This window comes from Podarcis tiliguerta, assembly GCF_965153285.1.
Source record: "Podarcis tiliguerta genome assembly, chromosome: 4".
Taxonomy (NCBI): Eukaryota; Metazoa; Chordata; class Lepidosauria; order Squamata; family Lacertidae; genus Podarcis; species Podarcis tiliguerta.
Genome location: NC_139537.1, coordinates 51885517 through 51900506, shown reverse-complemented (window position 1 = coordinate 51900506; position 14990 = coordinate 51885517). Strand labels below are relative to the sequence as shown.

Sequence of the window (14990 nt, the reverse complement as noted above, 5' to 3'; positions counted from 1 at the left end):
TCCAGAACATCCCTCCAGTGTTTTGGATACTAAGGGATCTGTTCCAATAAATTCTACACAATAAGGTGGTCTGCATAACCTTCAGCTATTATAGAATTGCTTGCGAGTCAAGCCTCTTTTTTATCAGAGGAATTTACATCTTCGAAGCGATGTACGCGTAGAAATTGTCACAAGGAAAAGGCTAGTGTCTCATTCCAAGGAACTGGGTCGAGATTTTATACATCTCTTTATGGAACATTTCCATCCTCCTTCAAAAAGGTTTTGTTTGTGCAACCACGGATTGACTGCCTCCCCTACGGCCCGATCCGATGCGGATTGGCGCGCTCAGAAGCCAAATTTTTCACAGGACCGATCGGAGACAGAATCGTGGGCAGCGCGCACGTGTACGAGAGAAAACAGGAAGCGCAATACATGATTCTAGATACATGATAACAGAGCAGGGAGTAACATCAAATGTGGATGCGGGACCAGGAAATGAAGGACGAAAATGCAAACTTTTATAGAAAATAACGTTTTAAAAAATTAAATAAATAAATAAATAAATTAAAAAGCATCCGTCCCTCCCCATCCAAAGGCAGTCTAGCCTTTTCTGAATTCTGCCACAGATATAGCGCAAAGAAGTAGCAAGAGGATAGAGAAGCTACAGCGCGGCTATATGGCGCTTCCGGGTCTTTTACGCCTGTTCGTGCCTGGAACCAACAGCAAGAGAAGGGAGGGGGTGGAGACCTCCGGACCAATCAGCAGTCCTGTTATCTTCGCGTGAGGAGGGCGGGACAGCCAATCACGGCGGCGGCGGCGGCGGCGTTGGCTGCTTCCCCCGCCACTCCCCGCACCCTCTCCGCAGCCGCTGAGGTACGGATGGGGGCGGGCGCGTCGGTTGGCGGTTGGAGCCCCTCAGGCGCGTCGCCCGCGCGCCATGCTGATCACGCTCTGCTACTTGTACTTCTGGGCGCGCTGGGGGGCCTCCTCGGCGGGGCTCATCCGCCGCACGGTGCGCAGGCTGTACAGGACGCGCTGCTCCTTCACCTTCTCTACCTCCTCCTCTTCCTCCAGCCCCGGCTGCCCTCGCCAAACTCCGCAGCACCGGCAAGCTGCCCACCATCCGCTTCGCAAGCCGGGGCCCCGGCGCCCCCCGGAGGAGGAGAGAGTCTGCCTGAGGGTGGGGGACAAGGTGTTCTTCACTGACGAGACCCAGGTGTGAGGCGGGAAGGGAGGAGGCGGCGCGGCCCGTGGCGCGCCCGTTTGCCAGGTGTACATAAAATGGATGGGCAGCGGGTGGTCCTCCAGTTGGAGGACACCCCAACCCCCCTCAGCCCCGACCAGTTTGGCCAGTAGTCGGGGTTGATGGGAATTGGGGTCCCGTCAGGTACGGAGGACCACAGGCTTCCCACCCCTGATGTATAGGATAGGGGTAGGGAGATTATAAATCTCAACACAAGTGTAGGGTATTTGGACGAGGGAGGGAGTTATTATTATCATGTTTATGTCCCACCTTTTTTCCAAGACAGTGGCTCAAGGTGGCTTACAGATGAAATAGAAACCGCTTTTAAAAAAAAGAAGTAATACTTTGGGGTTTCTGGCCCTTTGACAGCTGGAGGATAGGCAGAAATTAACAGGTGCAGCTTTCCTTAGATTGGGGAGGGTGCAACAATATGGTGGCACAGTAGTTTTGTTCAGATATGTTTATAGCCTGCCTTTCGCTTGACAGGCCCCCAAACTTGCAAACGAGAACATTGCAGTTTAAAAGCGACTCCTTATAAAGCAGCTGTTTCTAAAGAGAAAAAGCAGGTACCATAACTAAGATTAGATATAGCAGCAGTAAGTTAATTGAAGATTACAGGTGATAATAGGTGAAATCTCTGGAAACCGTATTTTCACCCGGTGCTTGAATAGTAAGAATAATCAAAAGCACGTTTGAGAAAGGAAAAGCATGCTTTAAAAATTTCTAACCTGTAAAAAGTACAGGGATGCTTCGTATGTTAAGTAGTGTTATTTCTTTACATACACACACACCCTGCAGCCACATTTAATGGAGATGTGATTACTCCCAATTGTTTGGTGCATGTACCAGTGAAATGCATGCAGTGGCAAAATCATGCTTGTATGTGCTTGTGTGTGTTAATTATGTATTAATGCAGGCTGCTTTGTGTATATAATTTAAAAAGTGTAATGTGTGACATGACCCTAAATATTTTGGTAGGATAAAAGATGTAAACCCTAGGACAATGTTAACTATAACACTGAGGGAGGAATGCAGCATTGCAGTGTTTCAAATATTTTGGTGTAAGCATTTCTGTTTGCCTGACATAATTATTTCCCCTCTTCTCCCCTTGCCAGGTGTTCTCCTGACCCCACAAGCTAGTTGGTGAGGGAAGCCCTGTTGTGCTAGTGGAAGACCTGAATATAGCTAAAAACGTGTACAAATAAAAATATGCATTACAAATCATTAAAACACAGATACATATATTCTGAAGCTTAAACCTTCTGTTACCAGACTGCAAAAGTTTGGGTAAATAAAATTGTATTCAACTGACATCTGAAAGCTACAGGTAGAGCTCCACCCTTATTAAGGATTGAGTGGCTGGTATTGGAAGATGAGCTTCTGTAGATGTCATTTAGCATCCTTAAGTCATTTAGCACTGACTCATTGAATCAATGTCCACAGTGCACAAGTTACCAGTGCAAAACTTCAGTGTTACATGAGATCCCATATTCCTGTCCAAGTTAGTAACCTGGCAGCCTTATTCTGCACAAGCTGCAGCTTTTGGACTGTTTTCAAGGACAGTCCCATGTGATGGTATTATGCTTCATCAACAACCTTTGCTCTACATTGTTATGCTGGCATGTTATAATAGCAACAGTGGTTTTTCTTCTGGAGCAGAAGTCATTGTGCCTCATGTTGGAACAGTGGCTGATAGGATTGCACATTTAACTGTACATTGTGAAATTAAGCAAAACATCCCTTGCGGTCAGCACTCATGTCCTTCAAAAATGTGAAATATTTTAAAAATAAACATATAATAAGTTGAAAACTGTTAGCCTGATGTTTGGATACAACAATTCATTTATTGCATATGATCAATCTGAGAGTTAAAATCAAACAAGCAGAAATTTAGTGTATGTAAAAGCAGGTGTAAAATTGAAGAGTTAAGGTTGCTATCTTAAGTATATTTAGATTTATCTTAAGATAGCAAGTTAGGTTGCTATCAAGTATATTTAGAAAGGCAAAAAGCTGCATATAGTATACGCGAACTACCACTGCAACTCAATTTGTGGACTATTTTGTTTGACGTATTTTTTGTAATCTTGTTAAATCTTTGAAACATTATTTTAGTTTCGTAACATGTAAAGCAGCCCCTTGGTGGCTATTATGTCACACTCTGATCTTTAGACAGTCATAAAGTACAAGAGAGTGCAGTCCCAACACTCCTTACTGGAATTGCTAGTGTTAAGACATGACTAATTTCCACTCTCAGTTGCCAGTGGCATGCATATAGGATTTTCATGATAGAGACTAACACTTTAACTAACAAAGAAGTAGATTACCTTCCTATACATGTTGGACCTTAAGGTGTTGTAAGATGCCATCAAAGGTGTGGGATTCCAAAAATGTATATGGTATGACACACCAAGCATAGGAGAGGATTCTCTTTAGCCGCTGGTTGGCCACAGTGAGAACACGTTGCTGGACTAGATAGGCATTTGGTCTTACCAAGCAGGGCTCTTTTGTTTCAGTTGGATCCAGATAGAGCAAAGTGTAGTGAAGTTAGTCTTAACTGTTGTGTTTTCCTGAAATTACATATCAGAGCTCAATTTGGGGAGGAAGAGGTAAGCTTCCCAAAATGTTGTTAAGCATCTCTTTTTCCCCTCTCTTTTCCAGTCTGTTGATGATTTAAACAAATGGACGTTGCTTATTGTATCGCCTTTTCATTATTTGGATAAAATATTGGAAACAGAACGTATCACATTTCTAACTGAAAGTATTTCCATTCAAGCAGGCAGTTCTCAAGCTGTAAATTGCTCAACAGAAAAGGTCAGTATGTTCTGTAATGGTTTTGGTTTTATTTTATTTTTTCATAAGATTTTATTAAAGCTTTTTTATAATACAATAAGATAAAAGAACCTAATCTAGATAAAAACACAAATAGAGAAAGAAAGAGAAAAGAAAACTCAGTCTTCTCTCTTTGGTTCGGATTGCCTCATAGAGAACTTGCATCTTTGCTAAGCTGAAATCCTTCCAAAGCATCCTGCTTTGCCACAGGATTCAGAATTTGTCAGAAACCAGTGCACACTCCTAAATTTCTGTATTCCTAGGCAAAATGCACAACTATGGATATGAATGCTACATAATTTTTTAAAAAATAATCTGGGAAATATGTCATGATTTTTTCTTCAGATTGTGAAGTGGTCAGACTATTGTTCACCTTTGGCCTTCAGACCTGGAGAACCTTACATATTATTTGCTGAAACAAGCATAGATAACTTTAGTAGCCTTGGGATAGCATTCATGGAAAATAGACTCCAAATGGATAATGGAATGAAGCCTCAAAAAATTGTGTGTAAGTATCTTTATAATTAAAGTGTTCCTTTCCAGTGGCCCACAAAGCGACCTGGACCAACATAACTTAATTGATATTCTGTGCAAGAAAACGGGTAGGGTCCATCCTTCTGTCTGTTAATTGTAGTTCCATTATTTATATCATTTACTAGGTGCTTATTTTGTGAATTTAAGGCCCAGTCTTAATATTGCTAGGTCAAGATTATGTGCTGTCAACTTCAACACAACATACTTATGACAAACAACCCATTTCTACACTTTTCACTGAATTCAGTGCTTGGGGTTGGGACTTTTTATACATCCAATACATTACATATTGAAACAATAATCAGTAAATAATGACTGGCCACTGTGTAGATGGGTGTCATAAATGGCAGAGATAATAGGACTCATTGATACATCTGGAGAGAAGTAGAGGGCTAGATATCATAGACAATCATACACCACACCATAAAATGCTTTCCTCAACTTTGATGGCATCAACTCCCACTCTCAGTACCAAGAAGTAATTTACTCTAGGGAACAGGGCAATTATGTATGTACAGTAGTGCTCACCATAAGGGGAGGACCTGTAACTCTGCATTGGTATAGCCCAGCGGTCAGGGATGATGGAAGTTGTAGAGTATCTGGAGAGCCACAAGTTCTAATGGTGCTCTTGCTCTAATGGTGCAGTTTTATATTTTGAACTTGACTTGTTGCCCAAAATGTTGAGGCATCATTGAGTTTATTTATTATTATTAGCATTATGAATTGTGTGTTAAAACATGGAACTTTACTTGAGCACCTCTCCTATGAAATAGTTATTTGGCGTTCACGCCATTCTTGTAAACATTTAATCTTTAATCTCTCAATTCAGTTATTTTGTTGATTGGGTAAGCTAATGACTGACAAGCATAAATCTAATTTTTATCCTGGAGTGTCTCTGGAGTGTAAAAAAGTTATAAATACTTAACCATTGCAAAGTATCCTCCAAATACTGGATAATTTAGAAGTTCAGGTCCTCCTGGTGATGTCTATAACTGTATGTTATTTAATAATGCAAAATCTAGTAGCTGCTTTGAAATGTAAACTTTTCCTTTAAAAATGTTGTTTTTTAAGCATGCTTAATTGGAGATGCATTGAAACTAGTGATTTCAATGCACCAGTAGTTGTGCAAGGTCTTCTACATTAATAGTAAGTGAACACAATGGACACAGATAGCAAATGGGAAAGTGCATTGGTATTTTGAGATGGGAAGGGATGACATTGTCATCCAGACTGCCATGCTGATGAAAACTGTATCCATAATTTGTGCATCTGCATCCAGTCAGTACTTTGTAAGCAAATTTGTTAATTCAGAACCTACACAGATGAATATGATAATATAACCACTGTCCATACACAGTTGTGTGCTGAACTGACCTGGTTGCTTATTCCTTCTGAAGGTCAGGCCACTGAAGTGTTCTTAGTTGGATATCCAAATATGAGACTCCAGAATTAACACATGCCAAGCTTGACCTTTGCCACATGTTTTGGTTCACTTAATTGCTTAGCCGTACTTGTCCTCAGTCTAACTGCTAGGCGTTTTTCTTTTGTGTATGCGTACAATAGCTTATTGGCATAGGGTTTAAGTTAGACAGGCATTTTTTGTTAGGGCAAATGATGACTTTAGTCACCAACAGCTTAATCTGAAGATGTGCTTTGCAAGCACATAATTTTTTACCAACAGCTGCTCCATTGCATCATCATGATAATATAATGTTATATTGCATTGCAAACATGCTGATAGTAAAATGGAGACATGTCATCACAATTATTTAAGATTAGAACACCAGTTTAAGCTTATATTAAAGGCAGCATTATTCAACATTGCCATTATTATGCATTCTGTTTAATAACTTACTTTAAATATGTCAGCTGTTCACTTACAGAAGTCAGCACTGGAAGAGTTAGAACAACTGGCTCCAAATACCCAAAAAGAGGGAAATAAGATGCCACTTGGTGAACTGACTCAAGGGTCTACTTTTGAGACTGATGCTAAACCAGAAGAGGAAGCTCTTGATTGTGCAGCAGGTGGCGATCAAGAAATGCAGAGACCAGCATGTAAATTGCAGAAAGTAAATGAACATCCTGAACAACTTGAGCAAATATCTGAAAAGGAAACGGGAACTGGTGAACATCACCACCTTCATCTTTCCAGCTGTCATGAGTGCTTGGAACTGGAGAATAGCACAATTGAGTCAGTTAAGTTTGCCTCTGCAGAAAACATTCCAGATCTTCCTGATGATTATAGTGGCAATTCCGAAGATGTTAGTGATAATCTGGCAGGAAACCTGAAAAGGGTAAACCTTACTGGGAAGCCTCCTAATATTTTAATTTACGTTGGTTCTGACCCTGGAAAAGTGAAGTTTGAGGAAATAAAATCACTCATCATGGAATGTGTAGATGTTAATGCTTATACAGTCTACCAGTTGTTAGAGAATCAAGTTATGAGCGTTCCATGGCTTGACAATGCATTGCTGTTGATTGTTGCTGCATCACACCCCATTTCAGATGATGTGTCCAAACAATTTCTTGCTTTTATGTCAAAAGGTGGGAAGATTCTGGGACTGGCTTCTTCTTTCACTTTTGGTGGAATACAGCTAAAAAGTAAAGATGAACTGATGGGCAAAATACAGGACTTCGTGTTTTCAACAGCAAAGAGCAAAGAGGTTAGACTAAATATTCTAGCTAGTGGGAAAGTTTTCGAGAGAGAAACTACAGAAGAATTAAGCCCCATGAAGCTACTAGGTTACTTGGAGAGTCCAGATAAAGATATGGTGATTGTCCATCTACCCTATGGAAATGGTGGTGGAGAAGCCATTCTTTGTCAGGTATGGTAGACATAAGTTTTGTTTGCAAATGTTTTTCTCAATGTTTTCTTAAAGAATCCTGCTTTCAGGAAAATGACAGATTTGTAGGCAGATAGATTTTCCAAGAACATTCCTGTAAGTCTGCACTATAGCATTTCCACTGTTCCTTCTCTAGTAATAAAATTCCATATTATAGCCTCTTCATAAAAGGCAGTATTACCCAGTTCCAACATTCAGATTAAGTGATCTAGCATTTAAATTAATTTAAATTCTAGGCTGTTGGAAAAAATATTTTTGGGGCTATTTTTAAACAAGATCAACAGTGATCTTAGCAGGTAAATATTCATTGTCACTGTAGTACCATTTCTGCTTTCTGTATTGTATTAATGTGTAGTTGCTATAAAAAAACAACCCAAGTAGCTGGTGATTGAAGATTATCAGGGTGCATCAGTATAGTTGATTATGCAGTTAATGTAGTAATCCTGGGTTTTTAAAAGTGACTTTTAATACATTTGAAGGGTAATATTTCTGCCTTGTATTCACAGGCACATTTGGAAGTGAATGTCAAGGGTCTGTCTACTCAAACAAAGGATGACTTCAATTTGCTCAAAATGAGCAATGCCAAAAGATATGATGTTCTTACCGAAATCCTGACACTACTTCATTTGAGCTGTGATTTAAGTGAAGTTCCCCAATTAACTCCTATTTACTTGCTCTCATCTGATAAGGTGAGCCTTATTTAATTGTATTCAATTTAAAGGCAGCATTCAAAATGCCCAGTTGCTCACTTTACTGTGGTTACTTTCATACAATATTTTATTATGTCTTTGCGTTCATAATTGGGCATAATAAAGAACTTAAGTCTTGTGGAATAATTTTGCGAGCTATAGAAACCAGTGTTCCTTTTAACAGGCGGAAGTTAGTGAACAAAAATACATAAAAAATAAAAGAGAGAGAAGGCTTGCAAGTATATTATGACTGAAGTTTTAGTGAACTGGAGGGCTTCCACAGCAGATCTTAAGGTCTAGGGGAAGAAACACAATCGGCATGAGAAACAGGTTGGAGTTCACCATATTCAAGATCAACTCAAGAGTCCACTTCATCAAATTCAACTTATATCTGAAGTGAATTCTATGTTGTGAACGCTTCATCCCATAATAAATTTGTTAGCCTTTAAAGTGCTACATGACTGCTGTTTTTGTTACAATAGAGTAACACAGCTATACCTTTTTTGGAGTGGGGTCCTTGATGCCTTTTACTTCTGTGTGTTGTGGAAGCGTATATCCGCAGTTTACAAGTTTTATTTTTCCGTTGACTGAGTTTCTTGCATTTTTATGGAATATGATTTTATGTAATCTGAAATGCTTTTCTGATTGCTAAGGTAAGATTGAATCATTACATCTACACATTTTGAAATGTCTGAATAACATGACAGTAATTTAGATGAAATTTTAGTCCATCATTCACTTGGTTTCAGTAAATCATGAATACAGTAGACAATAACATCAAATATATCAAATATATACTGATAATAGCATTAAAATAATGCTTTAATATGTTGAATATGTGCTTATATATGTCCATACAGTAGCCTATATATAACTTATTTCCTTAGATTATTGTATGTTTCCTGATTATCCTTCCTGTGATCAAATCATAAGTATCACAATCTAAAATGAGGGAATGGTACTATCAGGCTGACAGTATGCCTTTGCAGTTAGCTTGGTGCAAGAGTAGAGGGGGTGTTCTTTGGGCCAACTTAATGAAATTAATTTGGATTCTGGCAAACTTGTTCCTTTGCATCTATCTCTTGGAAAGCTTTTTAAAATTATTTATATCCAGCCATATTGTCTTTCTGACTTGTAATTCAGTCATATTTTGGAAATTAATGCTTGTTTAATATAGGTATTTATTTTCAATGTAAATAGAGTTTCAGTTGAATTTGAGAAGGTTTTTAATCTTTAAAGGCAGTGTAAAATATTTAAATGAATGAATAAATTATTCAGAACATACTGTGTACAAATCTAAACTAGCTCATTTCAATGTCTGCTTATACAGTTTTCTAGCACTTTTAACATTTATTATTGATTTTGGGGAAAGAAACATTATGCCTCTGAATGCCAGTTGCTAGAAATCACAAGTATGAAGAGTGCTCTTGCACTCATATTCCGCTTGTGTGCTCCCCATTGACATCCAGTTTTTACTGGGTTAGATCAGCCTTTGGCCGAAGTCTAACAAGACAACATTTCTTGTCTTGCCACAAGATGGCACTTCTGAGCTGCTTTAGCGCTTAGGTTTGTCTTGTTGAAATAGTGAATTTAATAAAAGTGATTATGTTTGCCTTAGTCAGACACTGGTTTTTAGGACTTAAACCTAAAGATTGGACTTAAAGCCAATCTTAAGCTGCTCAGGGAATTCAGAAGATATGTTGCAGCAAATTGCACTGAAAATAATATTTACATTTTTAAAATTCTTGATCCTGGGTTCACTTTTTCATTGCATAATTTACACAGGAATAGATCTATAGATTAGTTGTCCCTCTTATGCTATCAGTCAAGGGTGCTCTGTAAACTTACACAGTATGGTAATTTTGGAAATGGCTAACTGAAAAAATGCTCTTGTTAGCAAAAATCATAATACAGCTGAATAGTGGGAGATTCAGGACAGATTAAAAGTACTTCACACTATGCATTGTTAAACTGTGGAATTCCCTGTCACAAACTGTGGTGGTGGCCAGCTTGGTTTTAGGATTAAATACATCATGATTATGGCTTTAAGTTACTCCCAAGATCAAAGGCAGCATGCCTCTGAATACCAGTTGCTGGGGAACAACAGAGGGAGAGGTCTATTGCCCTCACATCTAGCTTGTGAGCTTCCCATTGGCATCAGATGGGGAGGAAAGATGCTGGACTAGCTAGGCCTTTGCTCTCAGTTAGCTACTTTTCTTACGTTCTCGATAGTGTGCTGATATAGTAGTAATAGCAACATTTTGTTCAAAGTGCTTCATTTACTTAATCTGTATTCTGATTCTGTAAAACAGCTTAATTTGGTGATTTATGCAAGACTTCGAACAAATATTAATGTCTGAAATATTCTATATCACCTGTTATCAGACATTACATTTTCTTCATTGAAAAGTCTGGCCCATGTTGGTGTCCATTGTTACATTTTTGTGGCAATCCTCTATGCACTGTTGTTCTGCCTCCTGAATTGTGCTTCACTATGTTTAAATTTTTAACTTGAGGTAACGGTGTTAGCTTTCTTTTATGGAAAAAAAGGAAAGGACTGATTATGATAACTCTTTTCTGTAGTAAAACCCATCAATGCATTCTTTGTGTCTAATTTTTAGAAGGTTTTTTGTTTTGGTGAGAGAGTGCTGTTGTTGAATTGTGTTTTGACCTACTTTTTCATTCATGTTACAAACTAAAGACTGGAAATGTGAAATGTAAGGGTGACAATTTGACCACATTCTGAGACTTGAATATGTTCACAAGTTGCAAAGCCCTTAATTCAGATTTGTCCCTAGCATTGTGGACCATATGTTCACAGAGCATTCCATAGTTGGCACTGGAAACATTCTGCATGTTCTCTGTCTCCATGAAAAGTTCTGGGAATCCACTAATGCAAAGTTCTCAGGTTTATTGACTGCAAAGGTTGCGTGGGAAGGGCTATAACTTTGTCTTGAACAAATTTACCTCAAAATAAGCCCTCCTGAGTACAGTTTGACTTAAAGGTAAGTGTGCTCTGAATCTCACTTTAAGCCACATCATTCTGTCCCCCACCCCGCACTTACTGACTTACAGTATTCTTATATTGCCATAATGTAGAGACTCAAAACAACATCTGAAGTCTGGCAACAGATTGCTTTTTTAATACATGATACCTGAACCATCTGCACTTAGAGTAATTAAATAAAGTGACTGTTTTGGATTCAGTTTCAACCTTAGAAAATGTCACAGAAAATATCCTTTTGAGTCTCAGAGTTATAGGGGATTGGTGTGAAGCAGGTGGGTGGTTTTAAATATATAGACTCTGTGTCTTATAAAGTATACTCTGGAGAAACTTTTCAATTTGGCAGTAGTTTACTTAACTATGACATCAGCTGCAAAGATCTGGCAAAAAATGGAGCATTTCCAAACCTGCAAAAAAAATTTTACCCCTTTAGTGTGGTTTCTAGCTAATGTACATAAGAGACCTGGATGTGTGTGGAAGGTGGCATCTTCCTCAATGTTATGAAATACTGTCACATTAATATTGTTAGTGCATTGTCATATAATCTGATAGTCAAATAAAACCTCTGGATCCTTCTAGCTAAGTACGAGAATGTTTGCATTTTGCTTTAGCAAAGAAAGCAGATGGCAAAATCTTGCTATGGTTAACAATATTAGCAAAAATTAAAGTTGGACTTCAAGTGTTAGGCAGAAACTTTTACTTTTGATGGTTTACCTTTATTGCTGAATGTATGATGAATTGTTTGACTCAGCATTTAAGAAAACAATGGCTACCAGTGCTAAGACACCACTGAAGTCTGAAATAAATGCCATCAATCTTTTGAAGGTGAGCATTGAAATGTTTTGTATATGTTTGTTTACAAGCTAAAGAAATTGTGGATGTGCAGATAAACTAACATAACATGTTGCTATTAGGAAGGCATCAGGAATTAAAATGAGTAACACCTAAACAGCAGTTCTAAGATTAAGGCAAACATTGAATTCTTTGAATCAGTTTTCTAATTCTGCACAATTAGAAAACCAGAGGTACAAGTAGGTATATCTATTTTAATTGCCAGGTCTTACCATTATGAGCATTCTTGTGATTACTTTCTTTACTTTTCAGTGTCTTATCCCAGAATGGGTATGAAAAATACTAAGATATGTATAAAATACATCAATTTGTACATTAACCTATTCCAAGTAGGGAAAGATTCTTCTTAATGCTTCAGATTGCTTTGTGTCATAGGCTGGTTAGCACTTTACCTTTTTAGTCACTCAAGGTACATTGCAGTGAGGATCCAGAAAGACAGGGGCATCCAACTTACTTATTTCTAAGATTTATATATTGCTTTTTATTACTAACATTCAAGTCAGCTTTCCTGTTATTCTTTCCAGGGGGTTTAATAATAATGCAGTAAAAAATACAATTGACCATTAATCTAAGGGTACCTATAGACTGTCACTATTTTGTCGGAGGGATTCAAGTGCATACTGGAAATTTAGGTATGTACAATTAAAAATAGGAAAGACACTTAAAAGTGTGGGTTGAACAAATGGTTAATGGCAGGATGTGTGAACACTCTGCAAGTAAATCAGGATGAATGCTCACTGTTTTATAACTGCCCCATAAACAAATCAGAACAAATACTCACTAAAGATCAGATGCAGTCTACTCACCATGTAAGCTTTGTGTAAGCAAATGCTGGGCAGATGCTGAATAAACAGGAGGAGACAAGAACAATTAGTAATCCTAATTAAAATAAAGTAATAAATGACAAGTAGACAAGCCTCTAGTTTTCATTTGCCATGTGCTTGAAGAGCAATAGCACTCATTTCTGCTCCAGCTTTGATGCTACAGTTGATATAGGTCTGGTGTAGGTTTCAATCCCTTGCTGTGGGCAGGATTTAACCCCTGCTCATCAGCTGATAGTGCAGGTTGAGTGCTGCTTTGGATGGCTTTGTGCTGCTATTCACTTCTGGGCATGCATGCAGCCTATGCAGGAGTTAAACCCTGCCCTTGACCCATCAGCCTACATCATGAGTGATGTCAGCTAATGGGTAGGTGAGTATGATTTGGAGGAAACGGCCTTGCAGGCCAACTTGGACCGCCTGGTGAGCCAAGACTGACCTGTGAGCCCTGCTTTATAAGAAAACATAACTTCCTAAAAACTGCCTCATTTGTGACCTGAGGTTGGTTTTTGATTGTGGTTAGCATATCTGTTCAGGGTTACCAGCAGAAGAAAGATTAACTTTTAAAAGCAGCAAGAGGAAAGAGGAAAGTTAATGGATAAAGTGGATCGTTAGCACATAATTCAAACCTTAAGCATGTACTTCAGAGCTACTTTAAATGTTACATACATTTGCGAAAAATATATTGGATATTGAAATACTGTTTTCATGCTTGTTTATGTTGTTGAAAAAGCATAGCAGCAAGTTTTATTGCTTAGCCATAGTCTTTTACAATTCTTGATGAAAACTTAGCATATGCATCTTGCAAATAAACCATAAATAGCAAAAGGTTTAATATAATCAGAAAAATTCTACTATAAAAAGTAAACAAAAATAAGACCATCAACAAATGAATAAGCTGTAGAATTTTTTTAAAAACACAAATTTAAACACATATTAAATTTTGATATGTATTTTTAAAAATTTCAACTACTGTATTGAAAGAATATGCTCTCACATGTTTGCTGCTATTTTGTCAGAACCACGGTTGATCAAAAGTAAATCAATATAATGAACTATAAGTCTTAAAACGATTAACATCCTAGGAACTAAAGGAACCAAGATGAACTCTTTGTTTGACTCCCTGCATATAAATCAAACATTAGAATAAATAATCATGAATAGTTTTTTTAAAAAACTACTAAAATAGCTGAATTAAAAACAGTTTCAATTCACACTAACCTTGAACTGGAAACTTATTTGTACAAAAGAGATGCAGAAATCTCCAGCAGGCCAGATTCTCAGACTAGGCAAAAAGAAAACCTCAGTCTTTATCCCCTTCCAAACTGCTAAGCAAACTAAAGAAACAGTCAGTCCTTGGCCTCTGTACTAAGCATTGAATTCAAATAATTGTTCTTCCCCTGCCACCTTCACCACAAGCAGCCATATGGCCTTCAGGATGTTCTGCAGCAGACTGCTTATCAAGGTTCTCATAAGGTTGAGGTGGGGTAGGGAGAACAGCTACTGCAGCAGCTCTCTCCTTCCTTGGAAGATTTTAAACAGAAGTTGTATGACCATCTGTCATGGATGCTTTAGCTGACATTCCTGCATTGCAGGAGGTTGGACTAGATGACCCTTGGGGTCCCTTCCAACTTTTAAGATTTATGATTCTATACTCTCATACAGAAAGCCCTGAAAGGCTAAACAAGAACAATAGGTGACAGATTGCATTATGTGGTATGCACAACTGTCACATAATTAAGTGCAGATTGCTTGAACACCTGTCATTCTGCTTACACCCATAGACATGTATGTTCTGAGTAATCCACTTCATCTTAAAATTTCTTATAAAGAATATTGCTTTATTATTAGTGCTATTTAGACCAATCTACCTTTCATTGTTCATTATTCTGAGGAATTACACTGCTAATTCCTGATATAATGAAATAATGGAATTTATGCTTTAGCTGAAAACCTAAGGTAATTTAATTTATGACTTAAGTGAAAATAAATGCTATATATAAATTCCTGCTGTTCTTTAAAAGTTCTGTTGCATCTTCTGCTTGGCGCATTATTGAAGTTTGTTTTAAGAAAATACCATAAGATGCTTTGCAACCCAAATCCTATAATGGAAACGTTTTTAAAGTGCAAATTTAAAAATATATTGCTATGGTGAATTGTTCCAAGATAACCTATGGGCTATGATGTCATTAAAATTGC

The 14990-nt window shown here is 38.0% G+C and overlaps 1 protein-coding gene across 3 annotated transcripts in view; it reads left to right on the top strand.

The window, feature by feature from the left end:
- HLCS (holocarboxylase synthetase) overlaps positions 1-14990 on the top strand; it is a 78941-nt gene that overhangs the window by 379 nt on the left and 63572 nt on the right. The window contains exons 1-5 of one of the 3 annotated variants that reach the window (XM_083438680.1): positions 777-1195; positions 3881-4033; positions 4397-4559; positions 6455-7410; positions 7935-8117. In XM_083438680.1, the coding sequence (XP_083294806.1) occupies positions 917-1195; positions 3881-4033; positions 4397-4559; positions 6455-7410; positions 7935-8117 (1734 nt within the window). In that variant the 5' untranslated portion in view covers positions 777-916. Of the gene's footprint in view, positions 1-776; positions 1196-3880; positions 4034-4396; positions 4560-6454; positions 7411-7934; positions 8118-14990 lie in introns of those variants that run through there. The other 2 variants (XM_083438682.1, XM_083438681.1) reach the window with 2 other exon arrangements.